The sequence below is a fragment of the Astyanax mexicanus genome, chromosome 12, assembly GCF_023375975.1.
Source record: "Astyanax mexicanus isolate ESR-SI-001 chromosome 12, AstMex3_surface, whole genome shotgun sequence".
Taxonomy (NCBI): Eukaryota; Metazoa; Chordata; class Actinopteri; order Characiformes; family Acestrorhamphidae; genus Astyanax; species Astyanax mexicanus.
In genome coordinates, this window is record NC_064419.1 from 17895297 (window position 1) to 17913544 (window position 18248).

General features: G+C 38.0%; 1 protein-coding gene across 1 annotated transcript in view; it reads left to right on the plus strand.

Moving 5' to 3' along the window:
- Positions 1 to 18248, plus strand: part of mtor (mechanistic target of rapamycin kinase) — a 178630-nt gene that overhangs the window by 141998 nt on the left and 18384 nt on the right. Inside the window, exons 37-38 of the mRNA XM_007247957.4 lie at positions 3613 to 3728; positions 14341 to 14458. Coding sequence (XP_007248019.2) covers positions 3613 to 3728; positions 14341 to 14458 — 234 coding nt within the window. The remainder of the gene's footprint in view (positions 1 to 3612; positions 3729 to 14340; positions 14459 to 18248) is intronic.

Consider the following 18248-nt stretch of genomic DNA (forward strand, 5'->3'; position numbering starts at 1 on the left):
CACTGATTGCTAATTCATTTTTCAAAAGCTAGTAAGTCCAGAGATCTGTTGTGGGCACTCTTAGCTTTTTGTTGTTCATATTGATAGTGGAATTTTGTTTTATCAACCAAAATTAAGGAACATATTTTGATAGAAATTTTGGTTATACTGTCCAGTCTTATTTACATTACATTACATTTGGCAGATTCTTTATCCAGAGAAAGTTACAAAAATGATGTACATTTAGTGATAGAAGACATAGAAGTTCAAAGTAAAAAAGGAGGCCAATGGGAAATAATGGGGCAGAGGAGGGAAGGAGGGGAAGAAGGAAATGAGGTTAGAAGTATTAGTTTTTAGAGGTGTTAGGAGAGTAGGTGCTCTTTAAAGAGCTCTGTCTTCAGGAGTTTCTTAAAGATAGTGAGGGAGGCTCGTGATCTGGTAGTGGAAGGTAGTTTGTTCCACCATTGAGGAACTATGTATGAGAACAGTCTGAATTGCTTTGTGTGAATGTATTTATAAGAATTTTTTTGAAGGTGATGGAAGTGCATAAATTAAGTAGCCACTCCCATCTAGGTCTTTTAAGGGCAAAATGTCCTATCTCGTGCAAAACCTAATCCTGTTCGAATAGGGCTTAAGACAGATCAGAAATGCTTGCAACTAATGATCCATAAATGTTAAAGACTAGCCACAAAGCATCTTTTCTTTTGTTTTGATTTGATGTTTGCGTTGGTGGGCTTGTGTTTTCTTCATAACGGTTTGCGTTCCTGTCCTGAATGAACTGGTTCTCTCCAGCAGAACTCTTTTCATCCATCCAGACATGTTTGCAGTGTTGCTGGAGAATACAAGGGCTTACCCTCTGCTTACTCAATGGCCATCTGTCTTTCAGTAGAAAGGTCACTGTTTGGCACCTTGACGTGATGAAGTCAGTTCTGGTCCACTGAGCTTTTGAGTGGCATTTTTTGCGCATACTTTCCCCTCCTTATATAACGGATATGCTGTGTTCAAAGCAGCTGTAGAGAAGCTGCTTTCTGAAAGCTCGTCATTGAGTGTGCAGCATCAGAGGGAAGCGGCTGAATCGAATGAGACTTTAATGAAGGTGAAGAATCTCTCCCCCTCCAGCCAGCTGCGAGAGAGTTACGTCGCTCAGGGCGATGTCAAAACAAGCGTTACGTAAGAGGAGGGGATGGAGGGCTTCCATTGGAAGAGGATGATGGAGAACTGCCACTTGGAGTTCACCTCTTACCTTACCTTTCCTTACATTTGTCTCTTCCTCCCCGATTCATGGGGTTTATTTTCCTGCTCTTTCTTTTAAAGCTCTTTAATCCATATATTCTTATGGGCCTTTTGTGTTCCACTGATAAATGATATAATGTGTCAGCTAACAGAGACAGACACACAGTTCCAGTTGAAATATCGGAGACACCTATAGATTACCACCTTCCACCGGTGTTATTTAGAAGACTACGAATACTGCCAAAAGATACTGAATACCTGAATGTGCCGTTAAACATTATCTGACAATATCAGAGAGCTCTGGAAAAAAAATAGACCACTTCAAAATTATCAGTATCTCTGTATCTCTGCTTTGACTATTTATAGATATATGTTTGAGTAAAATAAACATTGTGGTTTTATACTATAAACCACGGACAACATTTCTCCCGAAGTACAAATACAAATATTGTCATTTAGAGCATTTATTTGCAGAAAATGAGAAATGCTCAGAATAATAAAAATAGGTACAGTGCTTTGAAACTTTACATAATGCAAAGAAAACAAGATCATATTCATTTAAAAAGTAACAATGCTCATGTTTTAAGAGTTCAGAAATCAATATTTGGTGGAATAACCCTGATTTTTAATCACAGTTTCATGCATCTTGGCCTGCTCTCCACCAGTCTTTCACACTGTTTTTGGGTGACCTTATTTTACTCCTGGCACAAAATTCAAGCAGTTCAAATTGAGCACAAATTTAGCACAAATTTAGCATTTAGCAGCAAAGTCAAAACAACAATATAGTTTTCAGTCAAATATTATGAACAACAGTCAAACATGGTGGTGGTAGTGATATGATGTGGAAATACTTTGCTGCTCCAGGGCCTGAGCAAATATATTTAATTGACAGAACCATGAGTTTTGTCTTTATATTGAAATAATTTGATCTGAATCTCAAACTCAGTTGGATTGTACAACTTGAAATCCACCTCTAAATGGCTGTTGAGACAAAATAAAGGTTTTGTAGTGGCCTAGTTCTAATTAGGTTTTGCATCTATCGTTTTGAAAATGTACATAAAAATTAAATGGAAGTAGACCAAAGTAGTAGTAGGATGTACTTATATTCTGAAGTGTGCAGCTTATTGGTGGACACCTGGATGATAACTAGAAAAGACTGGGCCTAAAGACGGTTCATTGTTTGCTTTAGACATGCTGAAATGCTGAACACAGACTTGCATGTGTTCTAAATAAGATTTTATTTTGTTTTCATTTCAAAACATTGACCTAACTTTAGTATTTCTGATAATTTCAGCATAACAAAGAAATTACAATATTTTTAAAAATCTACATTTTTGCCACATTAAGGCCTTTGATTTATATTTTTTTGCTATTGTTCCTTCTGCTGAAGTTTGATTAACTTGCAGAACGTTTTGTAAAAGTGCGAAATCCATGCATTTCAAGTATATCAAAATGTGACAGAACAATTTTTTTTCAAAGATTGCTCTTGTAATGCAAATAATTATGCTGACATATGACTTCTAATGAAAAATATTAGAATACAACCTAACTTTATTATTGCTGAAAATCCCAGTGTTTACACAATTTTGGTACAATGAGGTGTGTCCAAACTTCCAGCACTCTCTTTATCCCTCCTTCTCGGTCTCTGTTCCTGCACACTTGGAAAAACCATTGCCTCCTGCGTCGCAGGGCTCGTTAGTGAAGTGTTACGTCTATTAGAGATTACGTAAGTGTTAGGCAGCATGGTGTGCGCACATGTTTTAAGAGTTTTTTTTTTTTTTAAGATTTTTAGTGGTGGTGGTGGTGGTGGTTTGGATTGCAGGTTGATCCTGAAGCCAAATGTCCAAAGAGAACCTGAGAGACAATCTCCATCAACTGCATCAAAGGCCCTGTCATATACAGCACCTCTGGAGCTGTAAACCGCTTTGTATTCCTACTGTGTGCCATTTAGCAGACTTCACGAGATGGGAATTCAGTGTGTGGAATGTTCAGAGTGTGTATAGTATTGCGGTCAGATTCATAGCACACAGTTCCATAAGCTATTAGGCCTTTCCTTGGGAAACCAGACGTTTGGATCTTGGAAAGCGCCTGAAATCTTTAGTTGGGGTTCCAACAGCACTTTAGCATGCATGAACTTACTGTGGTGCTTTCTGGAAGCTGTGTCGGAATCTACAACTCAGCCCATTTAAACAAACTGCTGCTGATGCTAATGATGCTTTCTGCTGTAAGAAATGAAGATCACAGCCACATTTAATGTAGCGTGACTTCAGCTGGTTCTATATCAGATTAAGAGTCAGGTTAAGGTCTGTTTACCCTTTTTATGTTTATATTTGTTTTTATTTGCATGTTTTTCTTCCAGTTTTCTGTGTCCTTCTCACCCTCTTTCCGTCTCCCGTGCAGATTGATGCATTCCAGCACATGCAGCACTTCGTGCAGGGCATGCAGCAGCAGGCGCAGCACGCCATCGCAGCTGAGGACCAGCAGCACAAGCAGGAGCTGCACAAGCTAATGGCCAGGTGAGCACAGACCACACCACACACTATATACTCATTTTAATCTCTATCAGCGTCATTTAAATTACTTTTTATTTTATATTTAATTAAATATATAGTGAAAAATAAATTACTGAAACTAATAAAATAAATTAACTACTGAATATTTTGCCAAACCAAGTAAAATGTTTTAAATATTTAAGTTTGATTAACTTGCAGAGCATTTTGCAAAAGTTTTTGGAATCCATGTATTTTAAGTACATGTGGTCCCTAAATTAAAAATGTGACAAAACTTTTTTTTTTTTTTTCTTCTTCTTCTATAAATATTGCTCTGGTCATGCAAATGATTATGCTGAACATAAACTTGTAATGAGAAACATTAGAATACATTTAGAAAAGAACTTTCATATATTTAACCCATATATAGGGTTTTTGTTTTGTTACACAGGGAGTCCTTCTGGGTCTGGTGGACCCATTGTACTTTAGGGCTTTTAGTTCAAAATAAGCAAACTTATTTGGAATAAAGAATGGAATAAAAAATAATAATAAAAAAATGCATGATAAATTGGATAGAGGTAATTTTTTTTATTTTATTATAAACATCTCAGCTTGAATATGAGGATTTCTGTAACGTAAAGCACAGAAATCCTTTCCTTTTGGTAAATCACATTTGTGAATAGAAGTGCCACTTGTTTTTTTTTTTTTTTTTTTTATAAACAAAATAATCAGCAGATGCAGAACTGAAGTTTTTCAAAAATACTTTAATGCATTATTTATTTAAATTAGAAATTTATCCTACACAGGTCAGTTTTACATATAGCATCTGTCTAAACAACACATTAGCCCCATTGAACATAATCATGTTCATACCAGAGTATACCTCACTTAAGGGGCAGAGGTTCACTGTGTGTGTTTTACATATGTACTTCTCCTCTTCTAACTCAGTGTCAGACTCAGAAATGTGCTTCTCAAATTCTGAAATCCTTTTTCTCTTCCGCTATCAACTATAAGGCGGTCTGAACAGTAAATTGTTTTGCTATCTTAATCAGTTGTGGTATGGAACTACGCTGACAGAGCTATTTATAGTATCAGGTCACCAAGATTGTTTCAGGCATATCAGAGGGTGAAATGTGTGGGAATTTGGGTTCAGATAGTGGTGGCGGTTGCAACTCAGTGTGGGAATTAAAACAACCTTTCTGTCTATGTCTTTAAGTGCGTTATAGAGGCATGTCTAGCAGTCAACAGGCTCTCACCAAGAGGAACACTATCCTAAAGTAGTTTCTGAGAGCCTTTTTTTTTTAGGACTTTTATGCTCTCCTTTGGCAAGACTCTAATATCTAATAAGAACATTATGGGAGATTGGAAAAGATAATTAAATCACAACCATATTCCACCAAGTGGCATTTGTAAGACTTCAAGGTTAAATGGAAGAATGCTAATGCTTAATTTCAGATTAGACCAATATAGAGCTTTTTGTCCATCAGACTGTGGATACCAAACACTGCACATTACTAGCATCACATACTTCCTATCACACCAGTCCTTGGGTGTCCACCTTTTTTTTTTACTCTATGCATGTGTTTTGAGATGGAATTGAGCTAAAGGTCTTTCTAACATTAGTTTTAGAACCAGTGGTTTAATACACACAAACACAGCCAAAAACCTGGTGCTTCTGTCACCATAGTAAAGTCATAATGGGCAACATTGGCTATTTGACTTCAAGAATTGTTTTGATCTGTATTAAAAACAATGGAACATTTTTTTTTATAAAGGAATGGTATGTGTTTTCATTCCTTTCCTGGCTCACCTTGTCACCCTCGGCCGTGTTCCGATGTTCTGGCGTGTGCACTGGGCATGCCAGTGAGCTGCCCTCTCCTCCACCTTATGCCCTCTTGTGAAGACATTGGTGCTCTTTAATGAAGGCTGCCTCCTAGCCCTCGTTAACACGCTCTGGCACGACCTGCCTCCTTTCAGGCTCTTTCATGCATGCAGGCCTACAGGCACCAATCCCTTATCTCTGCTCATGACTGCACTCTGTTGCACTTCACTGTGATCCACTTGTGAAGACAAGATGTTTGGCATGGATAGTCGTTCCCTCGCTAAAACACTGTTCAGAAATGTGAACATCAAAGCTGAAAGGAAGTTGCTTGAATGCACCATGAGATCATAATGGTTGAGGGAAGCGCACATTGATGGATAGACGGAATTTCCATTGCCATGAAAAAAGGCAGGTGGCCTGTAGAATCAAGATTTTACCCTGTTGGACAGATGTCTGATTAAATGCATTTGAGTTGAAAAGTTTGAACCGTCATGTCTAACCAGTTGCATTGGAGTTAAAAAGGTAGGAAAGATATGTCTGACCAGCTACATTGGAGTTGAAAAGGTTTGGACAGTCATATCTGATCAGCTGCATTTGAGTTGAAAAGGTTGGACAGATATATCAGATTAAATGCATTTGAGTTGAAAAGTTTGAACCGTCATGTCTAACCAGTTGCATTGGAGTTAAAAAGGTAGGAAAGATATGTCTGATCAGCTACATTTGAGTTGAAAAGGTTTGGACAGTCATATCAGTTTAGCTGCATTTGAGTTGAAAAGGTTGGACAGAAATTTCTTATAAACTGTATTTGAGTTGAACAAGTTGGACAGAAATGTCTGATCAGCTGCATTGAAGTTGAAAAGGTAGAAAAGATATTTCTGATCAGCTGCATTTGAGTTGAAAAGGTTGTACAGATATGTCAGATTAAAGGCATTGAAATTTAAAAGGTTAGACTGATATGTCTGATTAGCTACATTTGAGTTGGAAAGGTTGGACAGTCATATCTGATCAGCTGCATTTGAGTTGAAAAGGTTGGACAGATATGTATGATTAAATGCATTTGAGTTAAACAGGTAGGAAGGCTATGTCTGACCAGCTACATTTGAGTTGAAAAGGTTGGACAGATATGTATGATTAAATGCATTTGAGTTAAACAGGTAGGAAGGCTATGTCTGACCAGCTACATTTGAGTTGAAAAGGTTGGACAGTCATATCTGTTTAGCTGCATTTGAGTTGAAAAGGTTGGACAGAAATTTCTTATCAACTGTATTTGAGTTAAACAAGTTGGACAGAAATGTCTGATCAGCTGCATTGAAGTTGAAAAGGTAGAAAATATATTTCTGATCGGCTGCATTTGAGTTGAAAAGGTTGTACAGATATGTCAGATTAAATGCATTTGAGTTGAAAAGATTGGACATATGTCTGATTAGCTACATTTGAGTTGGAAAGGTTGGACAGTCATATCTGATCAGCTTCATTTGAGTTGAAAAGGTTGGACAGATATGTCTGATTAAATGCATTTGAGTGAAACCGGTAGGAAGGCTATGTCTGAGCAGCTACATTTGAGTTGAAAAGGTTGGACAGTCATATCTGATCAGCTGCATTTGAGTTGAAAAGGTTGGGCAGATATGTCTGATTAAATGCATTTGAGTTGAAAAGTTTGAACCGTGATCAGTAGCATTCAAGGTAAAAAGGTAGAACCCTGGGTTCCCCAGGGTTCGGTACTGGGACCCCTTCTCTTCTCAATATACACCACCTCCCTAGGTCAGGTTATTTGCTCACATGGCTTTTCCTACTATTGCTTTGCTGATGACACCCAGCTATACCTGTTCTCACCTGAAGATCACTCAATCTCTGCACGGATATCGCAGTGTCTCTCAGATATATCCTCATGGATGAAGGAGCATCACCTTCAGTTAAATCTCTCAAAGACTGAACTTCTGGTCATACCAGCGAAACCATCCTTTCAACACAACCTCTCTATAACCATCGACTCTCTCTCTCTCTCATCGACAAAGGTTGCTAGGAACCTGGATGTCATGGTTGACGACCAGCTCTCCTTCACGCACCATGTGGCCTCAGTTGCTCGATCCTGCCGCTTCGCGCTTTATAACATCAAAAAAAATTAGACCGTTCCTGACGCAACAGGCCACCCAACTCCTGGTACAAACAGTGGTCATCTCACGCTCCGACTACTGCAATGCCGTACTAACTGGCCTCCCGGGCTGTGTAGTAAAACCACTCCAAATGATCCAGAATGCAGCAGCACGTCTGGTCTTCAACCAGCCAAAACGGGCTCATGTCACCCCGCTGCTCATTGAGCTCCATTGGCTACCAGTTGCTGCTCATATCAAATTCAAAGCTTACAATCTCCTACAAGGTGATGACAGAACAGCTCCTTCCTACCTGCACTCACTCTTGAAGGCGTACGCCACCTCCTGGCCGCTGCGCTCCTCCAATGAACGTCGCCTCGCTTTACCAAACACTCACACAAAGCAATCCAGACTGTTCTTATACAGAGTTCCCCAATGGTGGAACAAACTTCCTTCCACTACCAGATCAGGAGAATCTATCGCTATCTTTAAGAAACTCCTAAAGACAGAGCTCTTCAAAGAGCACTTACTCTCCTAACACCTCTAACCACTAACCTAACTACTCCTAACTACTAACCTCATTTCCTTCTTCCCCTCCTTCACTCCTCTATCTCACTATTTCCCTTTAAGGCCCTATCTAAAGACGTTTTACCTTCTATTAATTTTGTACTTCACTATCGTAAGTCGCTTTGGACAAAAGCGTCTGCCAAATGTAATGTAATGTAATGTAGTTCAGGCATGTCTGATAATTTGAAAAAGTTGAAATGACGTTCAATTGTGATTGTGCTGAAAAGTTTGGACAGATACATGTCTGATTAACTGCATTCAAGTTCTCAATTGTCATCTCAACTCAAACTTAGTTGATAAATATAGTAAATATAGTTACATATATAGTAAACATAGACTGTCCAAACTTTTTATCTCATATTTTGTTGATTGCATGTCTAATCAACAATATTTGAGTTGAGTGGACACTTGAAAATTCGTATTAACTCAAGTCTCTCTAACCATGCATGTTATTGAGTCAGTGATTTTTTGAAGGAGGTGAATACAGATCATGTTGTTTTCATTCCTGTGGATGCACCAGCCTCCTGCTTCATAATGAAGTGTTGCGCTGTAACTGTCTCAGCTGACGCCACATTTGTCACATTAACGCAGCAGCAGTTGTCTGCTAGCTTATGGATGAGCTCATGTGAACTGCAGGGATGTGGCCAGGAGTTGCTCATTCATGTCGTAACTGCAGCTTGGAGCCTTTGCAGTATTTGTGGAATTTGACTAGAAGAAAACATGGTATTGATAAACCTCTGCACCTCCTCCTCAGACGCTGTTCTGCTATACTTTCACCCAAAAGTAGGTCGTCAGTGATGGGTGTCTGGGAATGGTGCACACCTGGTTCCCTTCTGTATGGTCCTCTCAGGAATGTTTGGCAGCCTTCTTGCATCCCCATGCATTGCACAGGCATTTTAGGAGCAGACCAGACTGTCTGTTCTCTATATTCTTTCCTTTTGGAGCCAACTATAATACAGCAGTGACTGGTCATTGCTGTGAAAATGCCATTAGAGGGGTTTCCATCCAACATTTTTTGTGCATTTTGAAAATTAGCTTAACCTCTTAAAATGCCTTGTCACGCATACAGGCTACAGGTGTAGGTAATACAAAAAAGTTTGCAGTAAAATAACTTTACATTCTTAAAATTTGAGTACACTTGGAGAAGTTGTCTGTTTTCTCTCTACTCCACTTAATAATCCCAGATCAGTATCAGGAATCAACCAAAATTCTACATGTTTAAAAATATGCATACACAATACACAAACATAATGAAACTAAAGGTTTGGAGGACATGAACTGTTTGATTTGTGTTCAGTAAAAATATTGATTTTAAAATGAAGTTCAGGAAATTTCATTCATTATATTTTGACATTACCAGATTTACTTAAATATTTTTTTTGTATTTTCTATTACAAATACAATTATGCTTGAAAATGAAAGCTTTTATGCATGAAAGCTTTTTATGTAATGCTTGAATGCTAGAAATCCTCAAGTGTGGTCTAATGTCAGGCTGACAATTGACAAAAATCCTGGCCTGTTAAGAAGTCAAAAAAATCAAAAATTTAGAAATACACCTAAATGTAGCTAGTACACTAGTGATAAAACCTCAAATGTCTATAGGTAAAAGAATAAGGCCATATTTAAAAAAAAAAAAAAAAATCCAACCGATAGAACAAATCCACATTTTCTGTACAGATTTTTGTGTTTTTTTTTCCAAGACACCATTTATTAAAAAGAAAGGAGGTGACAGACATAGCAGACATAAAAGTAAGGCCATCAAGACCAGCCTCCGACCATTAAAATTAATCTAGGTTTTGTCAGGCTTTAGGGTTGAGCTCAAGCCTGAACTAATAAAATAGGAAAAAAAACACAAATAAAACTAATCTAACACAAAAACAAAACCCTATAAATTAACCAATGGAAAATAACTTACAGGTCAAAGAGATTTACATTTTACAGAATAAAACAAATAATAGAAGTTATTTGGTCATGGTCAGCGGAAGGCTGATGGTGCTGGTTCAACCCCGGAAACAGCCCTCATCTCTGCTCCTTAAGTAGCTGGAGTGCCCCCTACTGCACCTAATCAAACACACCCTCCAGGTCTTTTTTCTAGGAAAGTGGGTGGAGAAGAGAAGAAGAGCGCAGCCTAAAACACTGTAGACTTGCAATGGTGTAATATTGTTGGAATAGCGCCAGTCTAATTGTAAAAATGGTCCAGTCATGAGCCATGACATACAGTCTTTCGAAGTTTGTGTTAGATATTCTAAAATGCTGAAACCAAAGCTCATCTGACAAATAGGTCTTCACTGCTCTTCCAGAACTGTCTGGTGCATTTGCACTCTCAATTTCAAACTACCCCCAGGTGGGGGGGATACAAAAAAAAAAAAATACAACATGCAAATAAATGCAAAAGGATAGTATATGTAGATACAAATGTAAACAGATGTGTACAAATATGTCAAGTGTATAAATATAAGGAACATATATTTATTAATAATAAAAATAAAAATAAAAAACAGGAATTCTGTCTGTCTTGCAGATACACAGGGTGCCACTTTGCTTACAGAGTCAGTTTACATGTTGTACTGTGAGTTACATAGTTTTGCACAGTGTTAATTATTTCAGCATGCTAGTTTCGCCCATAGGGAAGGTTGAGATCCATTTATCCCAGTATTTTATAGACTGATTCAGTCATAACTGCAACATTAATGTAAGTCTTTTCAATTGCATAGATTTCAAATACTGCATCAATCCAGGTCAGGGACGTCCAAGGCTTATTGATGCTCGTAGAGGTCCCATCTTACTGCTTGCTGTACCTCCTGCTGTATCTGCTGCTAATCTCTTGGTGTTAGATACCAGGTCCATGTTCTGGCAGCATTAGAGGAAGCTACACAATAATTGGCAGTTGTATCACTGTATTTTTTGCACTATAAGGTGTACTTTCGATCCACGTCTATTTTCTGGTCTAGTTTTATACATAAGGCACAATGGAATATTGGAACAGGAGTGTCTCTATATTTTCCTTCTAATTCACCCACTGGGTGGTGAGACCTGTAAAGCTAAGCTAAGTAAACTAAACTGTAATTCTTAAAAAAAAATAATAATAATAAATAAATAAATTAAGTCAAACGAGCGCTGAATATTAATTTACATAGATTACTCTCCTGAAAACTGTTTATTTGGGTGAGTAAAGCACTTCCGTTTATTTACAGTAACCTTAGATTTCCACAAAGGCTGCAGCATTAGCATTAGTATTAGTGGCTGACCGCTAACGCTATGCCACCCGGTAAGCCAGGGCGATAATAGCTAGCGGTTCGTCCCATGTAGCTCATTTTAACACGGTAAACAGACAGGCTACTGTCCGATATACAGGGCCGCCGCTCTGCATACGCAGACAACGCAGCCAGCGTTAGGCCTCAACCATTTTGCAGTTGCAGGGAGCCAAATTGACTGAGAATGAAATGTGTTGAAATTATGACATTATTAAATTTAAAACCCAATGTGAATTATTTATGATACGCTCATCTTTTTTGTCTTTAAACATTGCATGGGGCACCTACTCTACTACTTAAAAGCGGCACGTTATTATTTTTGTGCATAATATAATGCCCCCACCCCTATTGCCTGAAATGGCACGGCTCGGTTTGCTCTGTTGGTTGTTGCCAGATGTGACATTTTCCAGTCAAATAAATAATCAAAAAATGCATGGAGGCGCTAAATCTTGCGCATGTTTAACCATTTTTAAAGTGTATGTGGCCATTCTATACAAAAACTTGTCCAGTGCAATATTTGTGTAAGTTAAAAACTTAAAATAAAATAAACAAATAGGATGAAAAATCGTAACTTATCTGGAAACCTTAGTCCTAACTAAAGTAGCAACGCTACTTGAGTTTGGCAGGAGACAAGTTCACCGCGCGAAGTTGCTACTAAATGGTAATTCAACTATGAAGTGACGGTTTGAGTCTGGAGCTGAGAAGAAGAAAAAGAAGCAGAAAGATGAGGCCCTGACCAGTTATGCTTAGGGCCTCCAAAACCTTAGCAGCGGCCCTGCCGATATACTTGTCTTTGAACAGCCAAAGTGCTAGTGCTTAGCCTGGTTAGCATCTAATGCTACTCCAACAATGTTAGCCGGAGTTAGCAGCAGGCTACAGATATCCTCACATAAGGCATACATAAGGTGCACTGCACCAGATTATAAGGCACACTTGCAATTTTGTGGAAAATTAAAGGATTTTAAATGCGAAAAATACTGTATATGGTTTGGCTGGTCAGTGTGTCGGTGTTTCAGGTCTACAGTGTATGCAAAAATGTATTATGTTCTGATTATCATTATATTTTTTCATCAAAACATGTTGAGTCTTAAGTTAAATGTCAAACAGTCATGTGTTTTTCTGCACTGTGTGGTGTAGTACTCTCAGTTACAGTGGACAGAATTACACTGCTTAGCTAAAAATATTAGAAACAGGCATGTGAAAGCTTGAACTGTATATTTAGTAGTCATTAATTGTTAACTGCGTTTGCATCAATGCTTCAATGCAAACCCAAAGAAGCAAACTTGCCTTGACTGGCAATTAGTGGGAACTGTGGCTTTCTTTGTCAAAAAAATTCTTTAATTTGCTGTAGTTCTCTATGAAATTCATTTTTCTATGTGAATCAGATGAAATTACGTAACCCTTTACGCTATTATGTGCTCATGCTGGTTTGCCGCACTGGGCAGTACATCACAGCGCTGGTGGATATGACCGCTTGGCTGCTTCTGGCTTTTACAGCGAGAGCCGCTGAGTCTCACGGGACAGCGGGCGGGTCGTTCCCCATGCCTCTCGCCTGAGCTAAGGTAAACAAAGCTTGCCTGACTGCGTCCTCTGCCAGTGACCGCAGGATTTGTGGCAAAGGGTTCGGGCGAACGTGAATGGGTTTGGAACGGTGACAGTCCTTCATTGTACATGTGATTGAATTGAGTATGTCAGAAGCTTTTAGTCATTTCTACTCCATCACGTCTACAAAAACGTCCAAGGATGACAAATCCAGCTTTGCAGAATGTATTTAGATCGTATTCTTTCTGTCAGTGTGAGTTTTTTCTCTTTCTTCAGAGTTGGAAGCATTCCCACACAGTTCTTGACTGTAAATGAAGTCAGAGTCAAGTTACTCCTGAACCACTTTGGCAGTTGTCCTCTAAACTTGCGTCAAGATGTATAAAATATAAAGACGTTACACTGAGAAGATGAATTAAGTGGACATTTCCTGGACATGCCAAGCATAACGAAGGCGCTTAATGAAGAAAAAAAAAAAAAAAAAAAACTCACTTGAGTTGTTGAAGAAATTGTGGAAATGTTCATTTAACTGTGTGTAAGAAAAGCTAAAACTCTTTGTAATGCACCTACAGTTTTTGGATGCTTAGAATGATTGCAATAGATCTGTTTAAAAAAGGGATAAGTATCTTATATATACTTGTTCCTTTGCAAATTATACAGTTGATTGGTCTAAAGCTTGTCTACGCTGCTGTAAAATTGGTCTGATTTCCAATAACCACATGCATCTGTGACTTGCTTGTGGTCACCAGTAAGAACTTTCTTTTAGTACCTTTTCTTTTACTACTTAAGCAAAAGTCAGAAAGAGATCAATATAAAATGGGTGAAGAAAAGTTTTAAGGCTTGTTCATACCTTCAAAAACTTTCCATATATTGAATGAGGCATATACTTACCACATCCTTCTTAGGTTAGAAGGATGAGGTAAGTTATTGGGGAATCTTGGGGAGTAAGTGGGAGGCTTAGATAACTCAACAAAACTAGGGAAATATTGGCCAAAAATAAATACAAAATAAATACAAAATAAAGATGCTGCACATTGTTCTTGAAGCAGTTCCATTAAAAAAACACCTTTGCTTCCTTAAAGAACTATATTTAAGAGACGTGTGTGTGATTTGTTTATAGAACCAAAGTGTTCTGTTTTTTTGCACCTTAATTTTTAGCATTGTAGGTGCTACTGGCTTGTCATGGAACTGTTATCTTAATTTAAGTGTTCCTGCATGGTTTTTCTCAAGACTTGAAGAAGATTTGGAAGCTAGTAAGATGCTTCCCTTTACAGTTCTTTACTCTTATACCTTCTGCTCTCTCTCTCTCTCTCTCTCTCTCTCTCTTTTCTTTCTCTCATCATGCTGTTCTTTTTTCCTCTGTGCAGGTGTTTCTTGAAGCTTGGTGAATGGCAGCTGAGTCTTCAGGGCATCAATGAAAGCACCATTCCTAAAGTGCTTCAGTACTACAGTCACTCCACCGAGCATGACCGCAACTGGTACAAGGTGAGCCTTCACTCTTAAAGGTGAATTTAGGTGAAATATGTACAGTTTGTTCTCTAAAATCATGAAGCATTAAGTTAACCAGAACATGTTTGGGATCCTGACTTTGCCTGTCTTTTTAACAGACTTGCTTCTGTGTTTGGTGTTCCTTTTTATAGACATCAGCTTTCAGTCACTAACATTAATCATACATTCCCTTAATGTTGAATTACTACCAGAATCTTCAAAGTATTTCAAAGTATTTCTCAATTCTTAAATGCATTACAGAGTAACGCTGTTACATCTAATGGTCAACAGTTCTTCAAATGTTTTATTACTGAGCCGGCATCGTTCTGATATCTTGCCTTCAACTCTAAATATGGCCTAAATGTTTGGGCAACCATTTTAAAGACTTTGATAAAGCACAGTACTCTGGGAAATGAAGTACTTGCCCTATCATTTTGTACAATTTAAAAGATATTACAGTTTTAATGATCTGTTTTATAGAATGTTTTTAATGTAAGTTTGTGACCCGCACAATAACATCTGTATGAAATTTTTGCTGTAATCATATTTAAAAATATAGTGTAAAGCTTCGCTGTTGAATATGCCTTAATTGTGTATTATTAATTTCTTTGAATTTCATGGAATTCCAGTTCTACTTTCTGCAATTGGAATTCTGCTTCCCTTTTTGCAATCTTAATTCAGTGTCAAATTCAAGAATTGGATTGGATTTTCAGGGTTATCTTAATTCAGTTCTGAACCCCTATTTCAGGCTAATATGCAATAATTATATTCTTTAGGATAAAACAAAAATGAAAGATATTTTAGTAATTTCAAGAAGATATTACTGCAACAAAATGTTGACGATTTTCTGTATTTTTCACACTATATGTCGCTCTTAAAGTCCTTTAATTTTCCCAAAATTCTACATAATGCGATGCGCCTTATATATGAATAACAGTCAGGTTGTAAGGAGCAGTCAAGCCACTCTGCTGAAGTACAGAGTTATACAGTAGTTTCAGTTTAGTTCTCCAGCACTGAGACTGCAGCTGTATTAACATTAGCCGCTAACCGTGCTAGGCGATAGCTTTTTGCAAGTTCAGAGGTGAGTATTATCAGCCTGTACCCTGCTGCTAACCCGGGCTAGCACTGCTGGAGCAGCGTTAGCATTACCCGCTAACCATGCAAAACATTAGCTCTTTCACCATTCAGAGATGAGTTTATCGCACTGTAGTCTGTGTGTTTTCTGTGTTAAAACAAGCTACATGGGACGATATCTTCCTGGCTTGCCGGAACACTCAAGGTTCCTCAGTGTAGCTCTGTCGGGCGGCATTAGCTGCTAACCGCTGGTGTTAGCTAATGCTAATGCTCAAGCCTTAGTGCTGGAGAAATTTTGGAATCTAAGCTTACTGTATATAAACGGAAGTGCTTTACTCGCCCAAATTAAGTGTTTTCAGAAGAGAAATCTGTGTAGATTAACATCCAGCGCTTGTTTGACTTTGAAAGAAAGTGTTTTTTATATATATGTAGAAGTAGAAAAAAAAAACTCTGTAAAACTTTTCTGAACAACAGTAACTGATCAAGATTTTGATGTTGAGTTAATTATTAATAGAAGCCATTTAAAAAAATAGTTTTAAAATGATACTGATATTATCACAAACAATACACTATGGCACACCCTTACTTTCTGTACATGTTGAACCATCACGCCTCATAACTTAAGTGCAACACTGGACAAGAAACACTATTTAAACTGCTTAAAAAGGTGTGCTGGAGTTAGATAATTCCACAATATCAACCTTTTTTTAACACCACATTCCACCTCGCCGCCACTGTTTAGATAAAGCATCCCTAAACCGGAGGGTGGAGTTCTTTAAACTGAACTGAACGTTCAGTCCTGTTTAGCCCCTGCTTGGCCGCGGGTACCTGCCTTGTGCCTTTCACAGCAGCCGGCCAACTGCTGTTCCCAAACACACTGTTCTGAGTGAGCAGTGGAGGACCCAGCAGGAGCTTGTATTTTCCTCACCGCGGCTGATAACGGTGGAACAGCTCTTTTTATTGCGGATGAGAGTGTCAACACTCCCTACACATGTTCTTTCCTCACTCCAGAGTTTAGCTCAGTTTGATCCATAAAATCACAATAGTCTGAGCCCACTGCACATACATCAGTTCTCCTGTCACCACGGCTTAGGAGCATTAAGTGATTTGGAACAGGAAAAAAGGACGAATGAGGATACAAATTTGATTTAGGAGACCACATAAAAAAAAGTGACTTAAATGTGATTTGAAAAAATCTGATTTGGCACATTCCCACAGCCATGAAAAAAACCCAATTTCAGTCACTTCAGCCTGGTAATTTGAACATAACCTAAGCAAAATTAAGATGTTGAATTAAGTCCAGATCTTATACATTGGCAATGTATTCATTTGTAATTCATTTAATTATTCATTTTTATGCACACAATAAACAAGTATTAAATAGCCATATAAATGTATACGTTTTATAAACAGTGTCATCAAATCTATAAAAATCTGTTCTAAAAATTTGTCTAAATTTTTGAATACATCCACCAAATGTCTTAAAAATCTGCAGACCATAAGTTAAGATTAAAAGACAAAACACTTGAGTTTTCTGAAATTTGTCTTGCATCCCACAACGGCTCTAATACAAGTAAAGCATCATACACACCACATTATACAAACAACACACATTTCATCACATGCATACATACAAAAAAAATCTCAAAAAACAGATTTCTTGCCTCCATAAAAGAGCAATGGGCCTCATTTACCCACTCAGCCGTTAAAAAGAAGAAAAGTATACGTTTTTCGAAGAAATTTTAGATGTGAGAATTTATAATTTTGAGTCTACAACTAAGCTTAATCCATGGCTACCTGTGTTTTAGTGTTAAGGTTTTTCTCACAAAATTCTATTAGTGAATAAGACCCTGATGTGCATAAAGATCTGTATGTTTGAAGAACCTTTTCATCAATAATTTAAAAGTAATGGAAAAAATTATATATATTAATTGATTGATTTTATTATATAATGTATTCTGGCATCACAAAAAGATTGCAATGCACAGAGTGGATTGGAGTTGAACTACTTAACACATTCAGTGGCCCATTCATCTGTTCTGTTCTTCTCTATTGTGGTCAATTATGGTTTAAAATTGTGGAAGGATGCAAGTGCCAGTTGGCCACAGTGATCACAGTGTTCATAGAGCTAATGAGAGCAGTTAAGTCCATAGTTGAATAAACACTAAAGAAAACAAATCCAAAACACAGCTAATTGCAGAACACCGAGAACAGAATAACAGACCCAAGGAACATACATCAGTTTTAATTTAAGATGTAGACCTAAGCAACTGTACTAAGACCAGTGATGTCAGTAACGCGTTACTTAGTAACGTGTTACTCTAATCTGACCCTTTTTTTCAGTAACGAGTAATCTAACGCGTTACTATTTCCAATCCAGTAATCAGATTAAAGTTACTTATTTAAGTCACTGTGCATTACTCTCTCTCTCTCTCTCCACCTCATCTCCTCCACACACACACACACACACCGCTCCCTTACCCATTCCCCCTCCGCTCTTCCCCAATCACACACGTCTCGCTTTCTCCCCTGTCTCTCTCTCTCGCGCTCGGCGTGTCTTTAGTTTCCGCCCGTTTTCGTTTTTCGCCAGTTCTCTTTATAAAGGCTTTTTTTTTGCGGCCGCGTCCCAATTGACTAGCCAGGGCAGCGGTCTGCCACAAATTTGATTGGCAGAGGAGAGCATTTAAAGATTTTACACCACACGTGATTGGAA